This window comes from Plectropomus leopardus, chromosome 12, assembly GCF_026936395.1.
Source record: "Plectropomus leopardus strain MGB_pleo_1.0 chromosome 12, ASM2693639v1, whole genome shotgun sequence".
In the NCBI taxonomy this organism is placed as follows: Eukaryota; Metazoa; Chordata; class Actinopteri; order Perciformes; family Serranidae; genus Plectropomus; species Plectropomus leopardus.
This window is the reverse complement of record NC_142187.1, coordinates 5,904,743-5,928,597: the sequence shown is the minus strand read 5'-3', so window position 1 is coordinate 5,928,597 and position 23,855 is coordinate 5,904,743. Positions and strand designations below refer to the sequence as shown.

Sequence of the window (23,855 nt, the reverse complement as noted above, 5' to 3'; positions counted from 1 at the left end):
AAGACCTCCAATAAATGCTCCCACACATAAAACTACAACAAACACAAAACATGACAGCTTCTTTTTAATCACAGCAACACAGTCAGCTCACAATCAGTTCTTGTGCTTTATTGCAATCTCAGCACTTAAAAAAAAAACAGTATTTTGAGAAAAATTAAGTTAATAAAAAAGTTTTTACTTAATGTTTAGAGGTGTGGACTGCGATTACTCCAACTAACATGCAAGGAAGGGGATTGCACTTTTCTCTCTTTGTGCCTAATGGTTCTATTTTTTTATTTATTTATTTTTTTTTGCTAATCACTTTTGGAAATAAAGTCACAGAGAAGGTCTGAAAAGTTGCTTTATCTTGCAAGAAAGTCACCAAGTTAGCAACATTGTTTGTTAGGCTGATTAGCATTGGCATGTTCATGGCTAGATGGCATGATACTGGTTTGCTTTGACAGTAGTTTACCAACTAAAAATAAACAAAAAATAACAAATACAGCTAAAACACTTTCTTTTTGCCAACTAACTTTGGGAGTAGCCATGCTACCAAACCTCCAAAGCCAATTCATACATTTTTTTGTTGTTCGGTATTTCTTATAGATTTTGTTGCACAAAACAAAACTCATACTAAACATATTAATGGCTTTGTTTTACAAAAAAAAGTTTAGTTGCCCACAAATTTAAATCTCCAAAGCAAATATGTTGATTAATTAACTTCCAGTTGCATTTTCAGTGTTAAAGCAAAGACACATATCACAGTGAATTGAGGCAAATGACCATTGGGAGTCTGGATGTTTTAATTAATTTGCAGTCATCCTGAGGTCTATGACTCCATCAGTGAACAGAGAGAGCAGAATGGAGAGAGTTTGGAAGAAAATAACAAAACTTGGATTTTCTGCCAGAGCTGTCTCACGGAGCTGCTGCTTGTTTTCTTATTCCTTGTGGCCAAACAGCATATCCTGAGAAACTTTGTATTGTGTCTAAAAACAGCTTTTGCCTTATCTCTCAGTGAGCAACAACACCAATGTTCTGACTTTCGAAGGAACAACAGTTCTTTTTTCTATATGGTAAGCTTACTGGTGTTTCATAGTGAGCTCTCTTTTCTTGAACTCCACAATGCCACCATCATGTTTTTGTACTGCAGAATATTGTTCGACCAGTGACGGCCAATCAGAATGATTTTCAGTTGCTTCTTAATTGAAATTGCATCTAAAACCATGTGGTCACTTTTCATTATAGTGCCAATCTAATTTGCTTCATTTCTTGCCTAAAGTTCCTGAAACACCATAGACCCCAGCTGTTTCTCATTCCTTATTTGTACAAATAATGCCGCTCTGTCAGTGATTTGGTGTAAGAGCGCAATGCCAAAAGGAACCTTTCATGTGCGCATGGAATGCCACTGGATGTCGTCGAGTAAGAACATGAATGGACATAACCACTGGCAGCATTATTATACACCTATTGCGTCTGCATGACATGTGGCAGGATGGCGTCAGGCTGAAACGCTGCCTGTAACCATGTAACTTAAGGAGCACGAGGGCATTCATTTATAGGTGGATTGATTAAAAAAAAAAAAAAAGAAATCAGACTTTGTGCTCTCCATTTTAATGTGATGCTTATTTCTGCCACCTCCCATGTTCCTCCTTTCCCTCATCCAAACCATCCACACCAGCATGTGCATCTGTTTACGTCCCAGTGTTGGTTGCTTCTATGCTGTTATTGCCTAAACATAACCATGTGCAGCGTAATGCCACCATGTGCATTTGCTGACATCATGGTATCAGCATCCCGAAATGTAAGAGCAGACATAGAAGGATACCTAAAATGTAATATTTAGATGAGGAAGTTCACTAACAAAGCTGCAACATGTGATGATTTGGGATGAGAACAGCTTTCAGCATCATTTCAGTTCCTTGAGCTTAACTGCACAACGGACTAAAGACTACAGGACACAATTAACGTGAATACTGAAATTAACTGTGAATCCTCACTCTAAATGTCTTAGTTTAATAGACTCAGTTTGTATTTTTCAGTTATCTGGCTGCTCCCAGTAACTGAATGACATTCTCTACCTAAATGGGAAGTGATTAGATCAGTGATTAGTCTAATGAATAGACACTTGGCACTGTCATTATTTACTAAAGTAAAGCTTGTGTGGGACTGCGATTTCCCCAAATCCACTTAGCACTCAGGCCTGAGGCAACATTTTGGGGCAAATGCTAATAGGATCACATGCAACGCTGCTCAACTGTAACTGCATACCAATGGAGGCGCTGTGATCATCTCAGAGTGCTTGTAAACCCCGGGTTCAGGACCCCGAGCAGGATCATTTGATACGCAGACACTGGATATTTCCCAGATTGATCTATCTGTTTGATAAATCTAAAAACAAAGAAATGAAATGGAAACTCTGATCTTCAATGTCCAATAGCTCACCAATGGGACTAGAACAACTGGGGGGGATCAGGTGTGTGTTTTGCGTCGGCATCCTTCTGATGAGTGAAGCCTTTTAGCAAAAGAACAGTGAAGCATCAGCTTTTTGTTCTGCTGTCAGCGCCCACGAGAAATGTCGGCCTTGACTTTGCTCAGTATGACTGATGGGGCCTCACCTTTGGTTTCGAGGGTTACTCAGGGGTAACGTGTACAACATGCTCCGCTCATGCTCAATAGGAGGCAAGTGAAGGGCACAGGCCCTGGGCTTCTGCACCACTGTTAATGGAAAAGGTTAACTGTCAGTACCTGCCAGGATAGAAATCAGAGTTTCTGATTTTCATGCTCATGTTACTTGAAAAAAATAGGAAATGAGTAAGGCAGCTTGTGATTCTTCGAGGCCGTTTATCCTTGATAGCACATTTATATTCAAGAGAATCTTTGTGTGCTTTCCAGTTGAGTCCATGTCAGTTCTTTGGGGTTGACTTACTCAAGATCTAAAGTGGGTTTGAATGAGAGAGCAGGAAAAAAAAACAAATCCTACCCAAGATAAAGACACAAAGTGATAAATAACACTCTCAACAGGGCAGGAAACCTGGCAATTCAGATAATCAAGCCAACAGTTTAGCCAAATGATGAGTTCTAAATGACGGGGTCACAACAAGTATAGGTTTATGCGGTGTTGGCTAGCAGGCGGCTGTACTTTTAAGCTTTAAAGGTGAAGTGTGTAAAATTAAGGAGGATTTGGAAGTGTCTTGCAGTGATTTGCAGATTGCAACATCTCAAACTTCTCCCGGCCAGAGTTCCTATAGTTTTCATTATTTAGAAGGTTTTTATCGGAAGTCAAATTATCCACAGAGGGCTCTTTAATCTCCAAAACAAACAAACCAGGTGATTTAAACAGCTATAAACACTGAATAAGGCAGTTACACATTAGAAACCATGAATGTCTGCTGCCGTTTAGCATCTCAGGGAGCGGTAGCTCACTCCTTTTCACTCCTTAGTTAATGTGTGCTCACGTTTTTCTGATCCAGTTGTTCAGGAAGTTTTAATCATGAGCCCAATAATCAGGCCCAGTGATTTTACACTGTTTAAAAAACCCCAGAATAAACCTTTCTTAAATTTCTTAAATTAAACTTAAATATTCTTGCATTTCCAACATACTTTGGCATGTCTAGTCCAAAACATTCTCATGTGAGGTCAACCCTTTTTCTCCGATAACTTAAGATCCAGATTTTCAGGAGGCTTTCACCAAATTTCACTGAGGTTTTTGCTGTTGCTTTCGCTCCATAACAAACAGATCTGGTGAATTAAACCACTAGAAACACATTATAATGCACTTTTATGTTACAAACAGTCTAACTCTGGCGCTGTTCATTGCAGTTGGGTTTATTACTACAATGGCCGATGCAAAAACGCAAATGGCCGCATCTAAAGCCAGTGTTTGGTTTGTCTGTTCTGGGTTACTGTAGAAATCTGCCAGTTTAACATGGCAACATCCATTAACCAGAACCCAGTATCTACATAAACGGCTCATTCTAAGGTAATAAAAATAATAATGATTCATTCATTCATTCATACAAATACAAATCTAAATACACAGTATTAATTTAAATTTTAGGAATAGACATTTAAAAAAATGTTGGTTTGCCATTCAAAAACAAATCCATAACTGGCCAATAGAGCCTTATTGGATTTACAAGCTCTCTATCTAATCTCTATCAGTAAATTTCAATATCCAAGCCAGCATGTAAACATTTAATTTGCATTCCAAAACATAATTAACATTTAAAGTTTCTTACTTCCTGGTAATGAGTTGGAGTTCATTATGTCAAACAGTTGCTTAGCTACATTATTCAAGCAGATGTTCTGCCCTTCCAACCATATGTAATTATGGATGTAAAATGCATAATGTTTTTCCTGAAACATCACCTGAATGATGTGCCGCAGGAACAGAAAAACGCCTCCTCGGCGCTCTGAACATAATTACTACTTTGCTATTTTGTTAAATGTGCAGTGAAAGAGCTGAAATGTTTGACACTAAAAGGCAACTTTAAATGTTGAATGACAGCCTAAATTGTGTCCAGTAAAATAAATAAATAAATAAGTGAAATAAAAAAGTAGTGCTGGAGGAGCGGGGAGATGTCAGGAGCCGTAGCATTCCATTTAAATTTGCTGTAGAGCTGCTGAACAATGCTAAACGCCTCGTCTTGCTTTAATTGCTGTTTCATCGCGCTCAGAGGTCACAGAACTCAGCTCAAACACGTTTTACACTTGCAAGGTGTTACATTCCCTAATTGCTATATATGCGGCGCTCAGCCAGTCACACATTTTTTTTTTTTAATTTATACCACGTCCCACCTAGCTATTTATTACGTCTTTACAAAGTACAGGACTGAATTGTATTTAGGGCAGGCAGAATGTACAGATTGCCCTTAACCCTTTGAAAATTGAGCGAATTGGCTTGATTTCTTTCAAAAATATAGAAAGAAGGTAATGAGCAACTTAAAAAAAAAAAAAAAAGTCCCAAATGTAAGCAGGAAGAAAATTATCTGAAATAAATTAAAAAAAAAAAAAGTAGAAAAGAAAATGACTTTTCTGTAGCCTGAACTGAAGTAGTATTATGGCAGGTAGGATGCAGAGCTTGCCCTTAATAAGAAATGGCTTGTTTTCTTTCAAAACCATAGAAAGAAGTCAATGAGCAACCTGAAATTAAAAAAGTAGAACAGAAAATGATCCCCCAAAAAACGTTCAAAAACTATGATAAAGAAATGTTTAATTTTAGTTGATTTTAAATATATATCTATATCTATCTTTTAAATATGTAATCATGAATATAGATTTCTTGATTAACTTACTTTTTATTTTATTTTTTACAATTTGCAGGACCTTTCATACCAATTATACAATACCATTACTGATTGCATTTTGTCCCATGTTTCCTGACTTTTCAGAGGTGTAAATGCTTGTGAAAGGCATCTGAATGAACAAGAAAACTGATGTTTATCCAAGTTTTAAAGGGTTAAATAGCCCGGGAGCATTGATCTGTTGTTTGGGCAGCAAGTGTTTCCCCTCATGCACCGTTGTGTCACAAAATTATTCAGCTCATCAGGCAGATATCCACATGCTGATCCATTATGCAGTCGCATTAATCAGGCCAGTATGCTGTGATGTGGGAACATGTGTCTCCAGAGACACAACGCGGTGCTTTGTGGTTTATATCTACGTTCTAGAGAGGGGAAGACAGTGGTGAGAGCAGGCTGTAAGCACCAGCCCCCAAAGTGCCAAGGTTTAAGGGCTCTGCAGGAAGGGAAGAGCCACACGTTAAAACATCCAGCATCTGGTTTAATGTCGTGCAGGAGCAGCGCGGATATTGTTGCAGCACATTTCGGTTTTCATCAGTATCTCCTCCAGCAGGAATGAGGATTGGATTTTGGGCTATCTATAGCACCTTTGCAATCTCCCTGCAGCCCACACACACACTTTCACTCACTCCCACTGTCACACACACACACACATATGCAGAACGGTTTCATTACCAATGCATCTTATGAAAAATACAATGCAATTACTGCCAGTCCTGCTGGTCCATACGTCATTTGAAGGAGTGGGCACACTGTGGATTTGGATGTGTGGGTGAGTCTTAGAAAATATCCCAAGAAAAAGCCATGCAAGAGACACACTGGCCCAGCTTTTTTTTTATTCGTTTAAAGGTCTCAGAACTCACTGTGTGTTGCCCAGGGGAGGGCTAGGCTGCTGAATAATGGATGCAAAAACAAGGAAGACACTTCCTCCGTCTTTAAATGTGAGATTTCTGCCTGCATTCTGAATATGAGTGACGCACAAGACACCAGGTAACTGCAAAACGATTCATTCTATTTTTCTCGTCTCTATTAGGGATGTGTCAACAATTACGAAAACATCAATCTGATATGAATATCTCTTTAATGCCCTGTTCAACCGTTTACCACATTGTGAGTCACTAAATCTTCATGAAAAATGTGCTGGACTTAGCTTAACCTGAGAAGGCTATCTCTACCATTCAGTTTAAGTATGTTTTGCTAAAAATCCACTATATGGTGCTGTGTCTGTAAATAGTCTACCTTTTCAGGAAGTTAGTAACAAAAAAAGTCACTCCAGATATGAGGGCTCTATGTGGTGAAGGAAAGCATACTTTTCCAGCATGTTATAGTTTGAGAGGTCTCACTGTTCAGATTTATGTAACATTATATCAAAAATAAAAGTATAATAAAAGGTCAAATATATATATTTTTTAAACATGCTCTACCAAATGGTTGATTTGGTCTTTTATGGTAAAGGTAAGGGCACTAAGCTAATGTAATTGAAACAGATTATTTGCTGAGAAATAAAACAAACTTCTGATTATTCATTGTTGCTAAATGATATATTCACTGTTGGCCATTACATATATGATGATATGATATATATATTTATTTATTTATTTTTACTGTCCAAAGCCATGCTCAACCAGTTAAATTGTATTTTTTTTTGTAAAGGTTGTGATGCTTAGATAATAAATCTACATTCTTTATTAAATGGAAAATGATGAATATTTACTGTTGTTAACATCATATATCTAATGCTATTCTACTATGTATGTGATGAAAAAAATATCAATATCACTGATATTGAATTGATATAATTTTTTCTTTACCGTTTTGTAAGATGTTTTCCGCAGTACTGTAATTGTAAATATCTAGAACAAATACTGGCTAATAATACTAGTACTGGTAACACTATTGATTTCTATTGATTCCATGGTAACAAAATGAGAAAAAAATGGTAAACTAACATATTACAAGCATTTTAATAGTACAGGTTTTCACCTTTTTTTCTGGTTAACAAGTACCATGAAGGGACATCATCTCTTAGTGAGGACATTAAGGGGATATAAACACACTGTTAAAACAAACATATAAAATCTAATCAGTAAATATGATGTATCAATTTGCACTCAGTTTGTTAATGCAGGATTCATTTCAAGTCTTGAGTAAAGATTATCTAAATTTAACATGACACACTAAAAGTTATTAGATAAAGAATACCTAATCTTTTTTTAATTCACTGCGCAACTGATTACTTATAAAAAAAAGTGCAAATATCAACTCTTGATTGTAGATAGGCAATTGTTAAACTACTTGATAGAAAATAGTATTATCAATATGACTAATTTATCATGTAATTCAGGGAGGGTTAGCTTTACTTGAACAGTTGCCATTTACAGGAGACAACCATTCACACCTACAGCCAATTTAGTGTTACCATTTAACCTAAGATGCATGCTGGAGAAAACCCACACCAACATGGGGCACGGTGGGTTCCAACTCAGAACCCTCTTTGTGCGGGGCAAAACTGCTAACTGATCAGGTCTTTTTTTTGTCTGTGTGTTTTTTTGTCTTTACCAGATTTTTTAAAAAAATAAATAGGTACAAAAGGACCCTCTAAACTCTCAATATTCATTTGAAACTAAAATGTCTTGAACACTTCAAATGCAGATTTCAAGGTTTTTTGTTTTGTTTATTTGTTTTTAGTGATTATACCCTAGTTTTAAGTATATACTATTATTACTTTTTATATTAGTTATTTTTGTTAAAAATATATATGTATTATTTAACTATTACTAGTTACTTAACTTGCTAATTAATATAATTAAATACAATTTAAATAATATGAATGGGTTTTAACACCATCCACATTTTTTTTTTTTACAGTGTAGATATGAGCATTTGGGTCTTAAAATCAGTTTGAAAATAATGGAGACAATATGATCCTTATACCTTCAGGCTAATCGTTATTTTTAAGCAAACAACATGATTGCTGATCCTAATTTAGGACTTATCTGATTGAAAGAAAATTGCATCCTTTTTCATAAAGCATCTCATTTAAAGTTTTGTTGTTTCTTAGCCTTTGTTATTCACCGTACTGCCCTTTTTTTAATCTTCAAGCCAGGGCTATTTTTACATGTGAGAAGCCTGTTTCTGCTGTCGAGGCAGAAGTCTGCCATCAACGCCTCCACGGGGGACAGAGAACGTGTCACATTTAGCGTCTCATGTTGAAAACGTCCTCTGATCAAAACGTTTCAAAACTGAGAAATTAAGTATGACAGGAAATCATTTAAATAAGTGCATTCCTGGGAATGATTAGAAATGTGAACTTAAAGTCACTTGAACAATAATAAAAAGAGTTAGTGAATATTTACCCCACAGTGGCTCACATTAAAAAATATATGCTTACAAGTATTGGTGACATCTGTGGAGTGAGATGTACTCGTGGAAATAAAGACTTTTAAAGGACTTATTAAAACAACTGCTTATTCTGTGTCACAGGCGCCCATTTTCTTCATAGTGAATTTGGAGTCAGGGAAGATCAAAATGTATTCACTGGCAGAGAGAGTGATAAAGAGCTTGTTAAACAACAAAATGCTCTGCAATGCTGTTTTATCAGCACGCTGTTCTCATCATGTGGCCTTTGAATGTGCTGTGTGGCTTGAATAAAACATTATGTACAGTAGTTGCACATGGCCCTAATTCCACTAGTATTGCATATAATATTCGAATTTTTGTTTTGCGTGTGTGTGTCTCATGTGTATTGATGTCATATTTTTGCTCTGTAATAAAAAACTAGGTCAAACTGATTCTCCATGTACTTAATAACCATTAAACTCCTGTAAAAGAAAAACACCTGTCAAGGCTTACCCAAAGTAAACTGCTGTTCTTGTTTCACTTTTTGGTACATGCATGGTCTTATTTTAAAGATAACACTCTTAAGGTTTTTTTTTCCCAAACAATTAGAATCACTGTAAGTGCTTCTGTTAATGCGCTATATCAGCTTTTACACACTGAAACAAAATTTTTTTTTTTCATGCTTTAAATGTATTTATTTTATTTTTTAAAAGGATGCTGCAGGTGACTAGAACTGGAAGGTATTAGCAGGAAAATCCAATGGGGCCAAAGTATGAAGCCTCATGCAGTCCAAATTCACAGTCAATAACAACATCACTGTAAACAAAGCCCTTTCCCCCTGTTTTCTATGGTGACTTCCAGGCACCTTTCAAAAAAGAGGGTAAAACAATCTACTGAATGTGTTAATATGAGGAAAAAAATAATTAACAAGGACATAAATGTCTATCTAGGAGCTTACTGTATACAGAATCACCTCTAGAAAACCTCTTTTAATACATAAGAAAGACTGTTTTTGTCCCCTTCCAACAACCTAGGAGCCATTTGTTTATTGATGTGTATATGTACAACAGTCTGTGGTCAAATAAAGGGTTAAAATCTGTGGTGGAGCTCCACAGTGTCATTTACTACAAGACCCTCAGGGGGTCTCAGCTGAGATCTGCAAATCACTTTTCCTACCTTGAAACTACAGAAGCTTCTGCTCTTTACCTCAGGTGATGATTGGCTATAGGTCAGATCTGAGTGTTTATGTAGACTGGCAGTGTGTCATAAGGACCAGGTGAACTGAGTTGCCTTGGTGAGGTGGGTGTGGCTGATGCTGAGGAGTGGGAGACCAGGGTGAATGGAAAATTATTAAATGGGAGCTGGGTGACTGAGCAGGCAGAAGTGAGCATGTGCACCGTAACGCAGAACTGTGACAGTTTACCCAGCATGCATCATGTGGCATCTATCAACCCAAGGTTGCTGGTCAAACAATAACAGCCAAGCCGTTGCATTTTACATCTCCTCAGCTGGCAGCCTCTGCGAGCAACGTTGTGCAAAGGTATAAACTGAAAGCAAAATAATCACGAGTCCAGTAAAGATTAAATGCAAGACTACAATAATATTATACTACACTGGATTGACTTTCCGCACTTGTTTTTAGGTCACAAAGAAAAATGTACATTATGCAGCATCAGTCAAAAGTTATTGACATGCTGCTTTTTCTCAACATGCCTCAAGTATAATCCATTAGTCATTTCAGGCATAAAGCTTACAGTACATCTATCCCTCCCTCCAACCCATCGCTCAGCCATCTATAGTGTCATTTAGCAGACACAACAAACTATATCTAGAGTGAGAAAAAAAGAGGGATGTGTGGCTGTACTTTCAGATATCTGATTGTGTATGGAGTCAAATAAGGGTCAACTACTGTAACATAAAAAATATCAGCTGCAAGGCCACATAAAGGATAAAGAAAAAGCTTTTGTGAACATCTTACAACAGATTCAAAGCAAAGAACTGTGTGTGAAACTCCCCACACTGGAACCTCAGTGTCCCAAACTCTGTGTGACACTGCTACACATGTACACAGTGGCAAACACACATATTTAAAGTAAAAATAGGCAATGTTTTTTGCTTTGGCTTATCTTTATGAAGCATATGTTGATTGTACAATGTAATGGCTATAAAATAATGACATGACTGGTATCCTATAAGCCTCTTTTTGGCAATTCTGTCTGCCACAGGGTACATTCTCCCAGGAAAATGGCACAAAGAAACATCAACCACTGTGCAACCAAAACAGGTAGAGGACAGCACCTATCTTGTTCTTAATAGCTTTAAATAGCTATTTTGGTATAGCTGCCATTGGAGCAACTACGTGACCCCTACATAATATAGTCCACCATCAGCCCCCTTTGCCCCTAGGAACAAAAGCAGTAGCCGTGAAGAAAATGGTCAGTTAGCATTTAGCTAGCAATCAAGTGTTAGGTTAAAAGAGAAGTGGGTTACATCTTGTTATGAATAAGGTGATTTATGTCTTCATGTATAATGAATTACACATGGATTATAGCTACATTTGGCCTTGTATGTATTTACTACAGTGTCACATTGCAGCAGTTAAAATAACTTTGGTGGGTTCGTCTTGTACTGTGGTTTACAGGATACTAACAGAATGCGGCTGTAGCTATATCTCCGGGAGGATAACATAATTGTGATTGGCTGGGGTGCAAATTTTCTTTCTTGGGTTCTTGCATCGCCCCCCAAACACAAGCTCCCAAGCACACAACTAGGGGTTAAATTGTGCTGGGGTTTTCTCAGGGGTCAAAAGCGCTTAGCAAGGCTCATAGAAAATGAGTCTAACCTGCGTTAAAGCAGCAACAGAACGTTTGCCGATCCATGGGGGGAGTTGGAGAAGTCCAGGATTAGTTTGGGGCTTGTGCTGACTAAATTCAAGTTGCTACAGCCATGGGCTGCTGTCCAAACTCCACCTGCAACCAAAAAGCATCCCATCAGCTGCCCCTGATTGTTCAGCTGAAGGGAGTCACCCCATCCTGTGAACCAGACTGTGATCAGCACCACGGACAGCAGCCGAAATACCAGTTTTACCAACGCTGATCTAACAGCCTGCCTTGTGCTCAAACCACCACCTGATTTCTCCCAAAAAAAATCACAGTCTTATAAAGACCCCTGACAGCTTCTGGGCCCCAGTGTGCTGTACCTGTTACACCATCAATATTTACTTCTTGTAGCTATCAGAAGCTATCTCCGGTTACCAGAGTATGAGTGTAAGTTCTTCTCAGTAAATATCCCCAGTAGCAGAAATAGGATAAAGTGGAACAGCCAAAGGTGGAAACTCTGATAGTTCTGTGCTCTGAGGAAAAGATAAAATAGCACTGTTGTCTTTGCAATAATTATACCATATGAAATATGTGGAGGGAAAAGTTTAAAGGTAGTCTGTGTAATGTTAAGTTCTAAAGCTTTAGCAATTTTTCCTACTTGTAAATTAGATTCTCTTTACACTTACAAGTGCAAATTGCTCTGCTTTTACAACTGAGCGGGGGTGCACGCCTGTGGTCTAAAGAAATGATCACATCTGAGTTCAGACAAGATTAAGAAAGAGCAGTGGAATCTGACCACAATGCAGTATGCTAAATCTTTAATCTATGTTTCTTTTTAATGTAAACTTCAAGAAACAGAGGTGGAACTAGTGTATACCACGGCCTGGGATTAGGTAGATCAGATGATATATTAACGCGATAAATTTGAAAGATAAGCATCAATTTATAGTATATATGTAATATGTTATAAGCTGAATTTTAAAATATTCCTACATAAGATAAACAGTGCACAGAGAGAAGCTTTTTTGTAGCCAGAAGACCTAATTGCATTTATATGAGATCGCATGGTATGTCACAACTGATTAATTAAGGTAAACTGCATCAAGGGGGGAGTGGCTCAAACTGATTTAACATCACATTCATCATGTTTTCCAGCCTAGTCAGCCGTCCCTTTACCAAAATGTGACTTCACAGCCACATTACTGCAGTTTTAAAGAGCAGGGAGCAGATAGAGCCCAGTGGAAACAGGTTTTGGAGGTGCCGAGTCAGATGTGCAAAGGTAAGGAAATACAGAACGTACACTAGAGGAAGCAGAGCTTCGGCTATTTAACAATTTACATCCCCGTTTTAAGATTTGGAATCACCTTTTTTATTGACGTTTTTCTTCTTTTCTTAAATAATGACTATTTTAACAGAGATAAAAAGCAATATAATTCTGACACCAAATGTATCATTTAAATTTGATATAGTTTTGGCTCAGAAGAAGAACGAGTACATGAAGAAAACTTCCCTGTTGTCATGTTCTACATAGTGTGCTGGAGGGAATACTGTTAGAACTTGGATTTTGAATTGGTTCTTCAGTCCAGAAAAGCACCAGTGACCCTTGATTCTCACTGAACCACAGCAATTCGATTGGGCTCTAAATAGTTTTGGAACATTTTTTTTTTCTTGAGGCCCTCTGCTAAACTGTGATTTGTCTGTCCGTGTCCAACAGTGGTAACCTTTGACAAACCTTCTGTTCCTCTTGTGAAGTTCAGAGAAGAGCATTGCTAAAGCAACACATTGCATTATTGGCATTATTATGCACTTGACACTTCCCATTTAAATCTGCCCACATTTTGACGCTTTGAAGCTTCCAGTTTCTTTCACCATAGACTGGTGATACTTCTGTTCATATTCAACTGTTGCTCAGAGGGATCTTTGTCTCCTTCTGCCCTTTCAGATGTCAGTCTGGTTGAACTATTGTACAGCATTTTGTTATCCATGTACAAAACAAACCCTTCATACAAAATAACATCGATTTGTAAAGAGGACTTTGTATAACCCCTAAGCATGAAAGACCATACAAAAATACAGAGCAGTCCTCTCAGACATCTGACTGTACCCAATAAAGCAATCGTGGCAGGCGGGTTCAAACTTTTGAGCTACAGTGCGCTTTAGTTCTTAAAGCAGAATACATACTAATAATTTATTTAGCTGTGATTCAACTAGATTCTCTTTATCAAAATATAAAGGCTTGTATGAGTTGAAATTGTAATGCTGATGCCTTTACTGTGGTTGTGTGGTATATAAATAATAAATAATTGTGCAGTTCAGGCTGTTCTCGTGCACTGTTAATGTTTTTGTTTTGTTTTTTTTGCCTGATAATGCTTGTGTTTATGTCTGGGTATTATTTATGCATTGTGCTGTTGGATGATGTTGGATGAACATACCAGAATGTTTTGGTTTGTTATTGGTTAATGGGTCTGAATAATTGCACAAGGGATGGGGTCATGGAAATGTCCACCGATGAAATTAAAATATCCATCTATATCTTTACAAAAGGCAGTGCCTAACAATATAATGCACATTATCGAGCCAAACATTTGTGTATAATGTTATCAGGAAGGGTGAAATCACTTGACCAATGCGCTATTGAGAGTAAAGTAGTCAGCATAAGGAGGAAGATTGGGGTGGTGGATAGGTCACAAAACAAAGGACTTTATGGAACTATGTGAAACCAAGTGAACTTGGAGCCATTTCAAGATTTAATGTCACAGTTTTACGTAACTCATCTTGCCTAAACCTGAAGATGTCCAACAATGTTTCTATTCCTAAACCTTATCTGCATAACTTAATTGCCTAAACCTAACTTACATAACTTTACTTCCCTAAACATAACCTACGTAGCTTAACTTGCCCAAACATAACCAACGGAAATTAATTGCCTAAACATAACCAACATAACTCTACTTGCTTCAATTTACTTGCCTAAACATAACCTATGTAACGTCACTTGCCTAAACCTAACTTATGTAACTCCACTCGCCTTAACAAAATCAACTTCACTTGCCTTAAAATAACCTACATAACTTTACTTGCATACACATAACTTACATAACTTTTTTTTGTTTGTTTTTGCCCAAACAAAGCCTACGTAAATTAACTTGGCTTGATATAACCTACATAACTTAACTTGCCTAAACCTAACCTAAGTGACTTTATCTGTCTAAACCTCACCTATATAACTTTACCTGCCAAAAACTCTTATTGAACTTGCCAAAACCTAAATACGCCCAACAATTTGAACAATCATTCATGGAGTTCTAATTTATTAGATGTCCTATGGACCACTAAATTAGGATATTTTGCCCAATTACGAAGAAATGCAATTTTCTTCAGTTTTCCGGTCACGGAAATTGTTGCTAGGACCTCGTTGTTGTTGTTGCATTTTTGCTGTGACCTGTGCTGGACTGTTAGTCTGAGAGTAAATAATTTCATGGCTTGGATTCAAATGTTACTTAATCCATTCACGCAAAAACAATTACACTACAATTACACACAAGCTGAAGTGGCTCTGAGAAGTAAATCACATTTTGGCAAATTACTCTTTAACCTTTGCACAGTCTCAACCTCTAAAATAATTTACTCCCACTCCAGTGGCTCGAGACAAAAGCATTGCACATACCGCTTTTCATTTCCATTATGCTTTATCTGCTACAATTAACTTATCTATTGCATTTGGTACAAATTGCTCGCAAAACCCATCCAGTTTAAACTCGATGTTGTGTTCAGACTTCCTGCTGTTACCTAGAGTACAAATGAAGTTGACAGTGGAGACATGCAAACTAATTGATCAGCTCCGCAGACAGCTCCCCTGGGGAAAGCCAGGTCGAGTGCTCCAGACAATCTATTTTCCATTTCAGGCCCTGCAGTGTGATGAGCCACAGGCACGGTCACACCTGTAAACAATTAAACAGCTCCTTCATGCAGCCACTGATGGACTGACTGTGGCTGTGTTTTGGCCACTGGAACAAGAGTGACTGGTGAGGAGCCCACAGTGAGTGATAAACACTCTGAGCTCTGGGCAGCTTCTGTAGAACTGAGGCTCCACGGGAGACAATACCTTGAATGCCCCCGTCTGTCTCCTACCACAAAAGGTTTACAAGCCTTTAACAATGAGTAAATGAACAACAAAACCGTGCTCCATTATGCTATCATCCAGCCAGCTTTGCACAAGCAACTGCTTTCTATAAGTATCCCTTCAGCCGCAAGACGGAGCATCCAATTTTTCACTTAATTCTAAAATTCAAAACTGTACGGCCTTGATGAATGAAAAATGTTGAGATGTAGACAGGGAGTTCTTTTTTTTCTAATTAGAGCGAACACATATGATGAATTGAAGATGTGCTAATTCACTTTTTTTGCCAATAACTGTCACACTGAGAGACCTCTGCTACATTTATCCTCTGTGTCTGCTGCTCAACACAAATTAACTGATTTCATATCAGTAATGGCCTCATCCGTTTTCTACTCCCAAGTTTTTCCTGCCTATTAAATAAAAAAAAAATCTTCATTAAAAAAAAAACAACAAAAAAAAATGTTTCCATGGACATCAAGTATTACATCAACTATTATGACTGATGCACAGCAAAGACATGCCAAGAGAAGTGGGGTGTAATTACAGAATGCTTGACATTAAACTGCTAGATGCAACCAAATTTCATGCATATGGTTATTTTGGTTCTTTTGCTAATGTGTCTGACAAAATACGTGTCAGACAAACACAGCTCCAACAGTCAATCCTTATTATTCCTGCAAAGTATCTTTGAAACCTCTACCCTCTAAATAGATTCTGCTGGCCTAAGTTTTTGTTTGTGGAAAAGTGAAATCATGGTGAAAATGTTTATCGCCCATGGGTTGAATCAGGGTGGAAAAGGGGGTAGGCTGTGTAGCACGGTGTCTACCACTCCTCAGGCCACATTTAGACAAGAACGACCCTACTAAAAAAGGAAAAAGTCATTCATTTGTGTTTTTAAAAAAAATCTGCATTTATATGATAACACTGTGAAAACGATCCTTGTGTCAATCAAAATTGAATTGAATTGTGAGGTTCTTGACAATACCCAGCCCTAGTTGAAGCCCACTGTTATGTAAAAGCAGTTAACCATTAAACATATGGTAGGTGTTTACTGTAGCATTACGTTGGTAAGTTGGTTTAAGTTGCAAGCATAAAAAAGAAAGCAAACATTTTATTCTTCGCAATTTCACTGTTTTCTCAATTGAAGTAATAATAGAGGCTCAGGCTAATCAAGCCAGAGAGCCAACACCTTGTCCATTTCAAGTTAAAATTAATAAGGTTTCCATGGTAACAATCCTAGCTGGTGCAGTGCAGAATTGATACTTGTTTATGTTCTCAGCTCACCTGTCTCCAGGTCACACTGGTGCTCGCAAGGGTCCAGGAGGCGTCGTCCACACAGCTCGCTGACCCAGGGCCCGCTGGCATTCTGCTGGTAGTACAGCAAGATCTGGGCCGGGTTCAGCCAGTCTGAGGCGTCCAACTGGCTCCCCTGCAGCAAAATGAACCTTGATCCTGGAGAGGACAGACGAGAAGACACAGAGAAGACAGTCAGACAGTCAGAGAGAAGAAATGAGAGATGGATAAAAGGGGTTGAAGAGAAAGAGGAATGGGAAAGGAAGCAATGGGATGTGGAGGGTGGATGAACACATGGCAGGTGGAGGGAGGGTTTAAATGAAGTAAATAGCGAGACAGGAGGAAAAGGACAGTAGAAAAAAAGCATGTGTTATAAAACAAATAACTGTCATTTTTTATCAGTTATTAAAAATATGAAAAAAAGGACAAGGACGCAGTATAATTTGTTCCTTGCGACTAAAATACCTTTCTTTTTTATTTAAAGAAAATGAGCAGAATATTTTAATGCTCTTAGCTGAGAGGTGCTTCAGAGGTGAGGAAAAACTCCAACCCTCAGAGTTGGAAAACCTTCAAAATAAAATAGTTTGATAAAAGCAGAAAATAAATATTTGATCAAAGAAATAACGGCAGAGGATTTATTTGGCTCTGAGATGAACCCGGCCCTACAAACATCACATTAAAAGCCTCAAACAACCTTCTCAACCACTACTGTGGTATCGGAATAAGAATTATTAGCATGCATTATTATTAAAGTTGGAGCTGAGATCGAGCCACGACAACAAACCTTGACAGCAAAAGTAAAAGATGAAAATATTCAAACTGCGAGAATCATTTTAATGAAATAACACCTTTAAGACGAAGACTCCTGTTGGTAATTATCAGTAACCACAGGCAGCCACTTTGTTGCCCTGCAGCCAAACACATGTGCAAGTGAAGAAAATAGAGGTTTGAATTTTGTGTACACATATCCCATGGCGTTTGGATAAATATTTGCGAGGATTAAAATGGTGAAGGTTCACACAATGTCATACATAAATGAATGATGTTAGTTTAGTTTGGACTGCTTACTGTATGCGCTAAAGGAAGGCTTTTGTTTGGCTGCGGGTTTACTGATAAACCTCGTCTTCTTTGTCCTTCCCGTTGGTGCAGTGGGGAAATCGTGTTATGGACTTCTCTCCTTTTCATGTATTTCTTGCTGAGCCAATGAGTTTACATACAGTGTGTATTTAATTCAATTATGTTTAGGGTGATGGCGCACACAGATTAAATTGGCCACATGCCCTGGTGACTGTGACTGGATAGTAACTTGGTTAAAGTTGATGATCTGTAAGAAAATTCACTCCTCAAACTCTGAAACTGTAGACCTACAGGCTACTCTGCAGTTTTACATGAAAGAAACCATGTTAATAATGTCAATGAGTTTGTTTTTTTAAATAATTAACTATGCGATCAACAGTTTAACATTAAGTGATATTTTTAGAGTTGTTTTCTCCTCCAACACTTCCTCTGCATCTGCAAAGAGCCTTTAATAACCCTTTAAATTTAAATTTTCATGATCTAGCACTTAAAAAAAATTGTTGCTGCACATTGTAAACTACAAAATATTTCTTTCAGCCACTATAAAAATTATATGACTAGATGACCATTGATATGATAGAATTTCAACAGTTTTGACAAGCTGTACTGTACTGTTATACGGCGCATTTATCCAGATATAAATTGCAGTACAGAAGGGTGGAATTGTTACTTTAAAGGGACAAATCACCCCAAAATCAAAACAACATATTTTGCTTCTTACCTGTAGTGCTATTTATCAATCTAGATTGTTTTGCTATGTGCTCAGTATTGGAGAAATCGGCCGTAGAGATGCCTTTTCTCTAGTATAATGGAAGTTGATGGCACTTGGCTTGTGGTGCTCAAATAGTTAAAAAGAAAAAAATTTCTAAAACTCAACAGCAATGTCTCTTTCCAGAAATCATGACCCAGTTACTCAAGATATTCCACAGACCTTGTTGTGAGTGGTTTCACGAAGGAACTATTTTCTTTCTACTGAACTACACCGTCCAACTGTATCACGGCGCAGATGGAATAATGCATCTAGCTTAAAACATGCAAAGCTAGCTAAATGCTAACTTGTCATTTTCTTTAGGGTTTAGCCTACCTTTTCAAGAGAGAGGGGGGCTGATTATAAACCGATATGTAGATATGGTGTTTGAATTTGTGGCTGGTGAGTAAGTCACATAACTGCTCCAGTTGCGCCCATACCTACTCGGCTAGCTCAGCTAGCTGACAGTACAGCTGCAAATGCACTTTTTTGCTGCTTTGAGCACCACAAACTGAGTGCCATCTAGTTCAGTTATATTGGAGAAGGCAGACATCTCTACTGTTGATATCTCCAACACTCCACAACTCACAGCAAAACAACGTAGGTTGATAAAAAGCAGTGCAGATAAAAGGGAAGGGAATACATATTTTTGATTTGGGGGTTAAATGTCCCTTTAACTAACCTATCGCTAACCCCCATCCCTGTAGCTCACTCGGACAAACAACTGGAGCGCTGCCTAAACTATCATTGGTTGCTGTCATCGTCAAAGACATATCGGAAGATCCTATACAGAACTTTTGGGGAAAGAAGCTCCTTATTTCACACAGAAGAAATCAAAAAGTCCTCACTATGCCGTAGTGTTAGCGTTAGTCAGCCTTTGCTTTCTTTGTAACAATGCAGCTAAGTTAACTTTAATGGTTTTCAGTTGGGTAAGCTTCAACAACAACCTTTTGCAACAATTAATACAGATGTGTGATTTTCAAAGAACACAAATACTAAGTTGAACGGGTGACACAATGAGCTAACGTCACAAAGCTGAAGTTGGCAATAACGTTAGTGGCTATTAGCTAAATTAAACTAATGTTACCAAGCAAAGTTTGCTGCAATTTATACACGACGTTGCCAACATAATATAATGTATGGGGTCATATATACTTATCACTTTGCAGCAAATTTTGCTAACACTATGTTTCCTTACCTTAGAACAAAGGTAGACATCCTTGTTTCTTTATATTATTTAGGTGCTACATTGCTTAATCCAAAGTAGACACTTTGCTCTGTTTATGTGAGGTTTAGGTAACAGGATTAAATACACCTCATTATCCAGTCTCTCAAGATAACTTGTATCAGTGTTGCATTAACCTCATAATAATTAACTGCATAAATTTATATAAAACTGCAAGAAGATCTAAATTACTGATGCTTTTCTATGGAGGTCTACGAGCAGGATGCCTGAGTGCATTGTTTAGCTGCGCAAAAATTTGATTGGCTTGTGGCGTTTGAGGGCTGGACCATAGGTCAATTTAGCGAAATGAGACAATGACGACATATGGATTTAGCTGATGTATCTTCAGTTTGTCAGAATTCAAACATTTGTACTGGCTTTTTGCATTAAAGACACTTGAAATTTTCAATATTTCTCCTAAAGTCAGTTTGAAACCGCCTTGAAAAAGTGAGTTTTTAAAAACATGCAATAACTTCAAATTCAACCAGTCTAACAGAGGAGGGAAAAAACGAACACAGCCTTGGACACCTGACACAGCAGGTGTCACTATAATACCTGACACTGAGAGTTATCCTCTGTGTGATCTCTGTAAATTAGCAGCAGCTCTCATTGACCAAAGCCCTGTCCATTTGCAAACACGGGATGCACTGGGCATTTGCTAACCCAAGCATAGTTAATGACTTCTTGGCAGGCTCAGGGTGCCCTAGTTAGTGCCATCGCCTTTGATGATCCCTTTAAAACTAGAGCACACACTGCAAATGGCCGGACACATCTTGTTTGTTTAATTGTGGAGAGTTATAAAATTGCTCGTAAAAACTTGCAAGCTTTAGACACCAATCAGTGATGTTTCTTTTTTTATCGCACACTTTATGTCCTTTTTGATGTCTCTGGCAATTCAGGATATGGGATATTTTTGTTTTGGCATCATGAGATGGAAACACAAATTATTTGTGGATTTATGCAAAAAAAAATAATATACTAACTGAGTTCTGACAAAAAATTAATAGAATATGAAACTGGAGCCAGCTTGGTTCAGATATTCATCATCACCTCAAGTGTGAAGCTCACAGGCAGACTTCCACAGCCAGAATAGGTAAAGTGGGCACCAGGTTTAATAGCTGATTTAAGCACCACTGTACAACACTTCAGTCAGAGTCTGAATAGGGCTTCTATGCAGAAATTTAGCAATGAGATATTCATGAGTACATAATGTCCGTGACTGAAATACAAAAACAATGCAAAAACACAAACAAAAAAGACACAAAAGATGCAATCAAGTAAGAAGTTTATGACTAAAACTTTAAAAACACTGTAATTTTGTCAGTTTTTGTGTAATTGGTCTTTATTTGATACTCAACTGCAGAGATGGACAGAAAATATGGGAGAGACTGCACTATCGCACTTTGGTTCTTGATGGCCATCTCATGGAACCTTGACATTTAAGTCACTTGGCGGCTCATAAAGGTTGTTACAGGAAGAGTGTTGCAAATACAAATTAACCAGATAGTAGGCATTCGTCTTGTGGAAAAAAACAATGACACTGGAAACTAACCAAGTAACACGACTTATTCTGACCAAGAAAGGTCTCTTCCATTATGGGCGACTAAAACTATGTTGAAAAAAGATAGAGAAGGATTTATTCTGGGCCTCAGAAAATATGTAAATGGGTCCCTTATTTTATGCAGCACTATTGCTGTGATAATTCAATGGAAGAAACCTTTCATGGTCGATGTATCTCATGTTTTTAAGACATGCTAGCAATGAGGCTCTAGGGCAATGTCAGTTGGTTGTTCAGTCTCTGTTCAGATTTTCATGAGATTTTGTAGAGCATACATGGTTCCCAGAAGATGAATCCCAATGACCTCAGTGATCCCCAATATCATCTAGCACCACAACAACCTTATAGAGGTTTATGTGGTTTTGAAGCCCAGACACACCAAACCAAAATCAATGAAGTAGTGGCTATGAGGGGCGACCTCATGCTGCCTGTGTTCTAGCCAAAAGGTTCATTCTTTTGTATATTCTGCATCAGCTTGAGTAGAAATAACCCTACATACCAAACAGACAGCAGTACTCTGTAATTGTCTTTTAAAAAAGGGAAAACATAAAAGACTGACCCCAGATATCCAGGTAGCACATCAAGCCCTTATCAGCAAATATTGAATGGACTGCCATTACATTTGGCACAGATACTAATGTTCCTTTCCAGTGGAGCTGTAATAACTTTGGTGAACTTCAGGACACCATCAAGTTGCAACATTTTGTATGAATCAAATATAATGCGCTCACTCACAATGTAACTTTCTGAAAGCAGATGCTGAATCCTCAAAATGGATATTAAAACAGTCAAAATAGGACAGCACTCCGATTATAGTGTCACGTGGCAATATTAAAAGACACTACAATCGGAGTGCTGTCCTATTTGGACTGATTTAATATTTTGTATGACCAATTCCTACAAAATTAACACATCTGCTCTAGCTGCATTTTTTGTTCAATGTACGTTAGCTAGCTAAAAGGCTGAATTATTTTTCTAAACCTTCAAAATACCCAGAGGAAAGAAAATTTTAAAAATAAAATCCCTTCTTTGTCAAGCCTGTTTCTCCTGGACATAAGCTCAAAATAAAATCAATATGAGATTTGGACCACTTTCTCAGACTTCTTAAATTGAGTACCTGTGAAGTAGCCTTTCTCTACTGTCAATCCGATCCTAATTCAAGGTCTAAAAATGCTCTTTTTCCTCTCACACAGCAGTAATCTTTATTTGTCTCAAATAATCTGCTCTTTTATGAGTTGCATAAATACTACCTCACCGATTCACTACCATGGCTGTAGACTCTTTGTTTAGTTTGCGTTTTCCTTTGGACTGGTTTTCCCTCCTTATGAATCACAAAGATTGACCACCATTTGTATTTTCATAACTTCCTTTAAATTTTATGAGCTACTGAGACCGAAATCTTCAGGTTCTAGCAGAAGGCCCTGCAGGATGATAGTATCACAGTCCAAGAATGGGGTTGGGGATTTCATGCAACAAAGGTCCCCAACTGCTATCGGTATGGGCACATTATATCACTGAGCAAATGAGATATTCCTACTGATAGTTTTAGATTTAATTTCGACATGTCTCAGCCGAGACACAGGTGGTAGTAGGACACCTGTTTCCACAAAATACAATTTGAGATGATAAACCTCAGCCACATTTCTACTTTAGACTCCAGGTTAGTTATAAAGAAAAAGTCTGTCTGTTTTTTGTCATGTATTTCTAGAACAGCAGCAGATATTGTTATCCTGCATAAACAGACAAACATCTCAATTTGATTACTTTCCCTGATGTAAAAGGCAAAGAGAAAGGTGCGACTCCAGGTTTTGCGCTCTCCCTCACAGTATTTGAAGGCAGACACATGTGCAGCTGCTGGCATTAATAGCTTCTTTCCCCCTGTGGTAGAAACCAGATTTTCATCTGATTCACCATGACATCAAATCAAGTCTGATGAGATTGTGGAGACATTTATGGAAACATTCTAAATCGATCACAGTTTTGTAATTCAACAGGCGAATTCTCCATCTTTCATCTCTCCTTTCTAAGTTCCCCCCCGGACACCTCCCTGGAATTTTAATATCTCCCTGGCAGGCCGGCGTCTACCACCGGAAAGCAGTAGCGCTCCGAATCAAATCAGACCTCCACATGATAGATGAGTGAGCCTAGTCACAGTCTATAATATATCTGGACTGCCAGCTCACTTCTGTGACAGCTGAGAAATGCCAAAGAGCAAGCAGGAGCCAGTGCATGGCCCCCGCGGTGCTTTTTTTCTTCTGCAGGTGCTACATTGAAATTCATTAGCGAGGTGATATCAGAAAGTACAAGGGGAAGAGTGATGGAGGGTTTGCTGCGGGTGGTCACTGCGACCTGGCCTCAATGTGCTCTGATGCTTTGAGGGCACATCTGTTGTGTGGT

At 38.0% G+C, this 23,855-nt stretch overlaps 1 protein-coding gene across 2 annotated transcripts in view; it reads right to left on the bottom strand.

Annotated features, from left to right (window-relative positions):
- The window catches only part of astn1 (astrotactin 1), a 513,900-nt gene that overhangs the window by 350,418 nt on the left and 139,627 nt on the right, over positions 1–23,855 (bottom strand). For both annotated transcript variants that reach the window (XM_088085587.1, XM_042497522.2), the window contains exon 10: positions 16,842–17,009. In XM_088085587.1, coding sequence (XP_087941713.1) covers positions 16,842–17,009 — 168 coding nt within the window. The remainder of the gene's footprint in view (positions 1–16,841; positions 17,010–23,855) is intronic.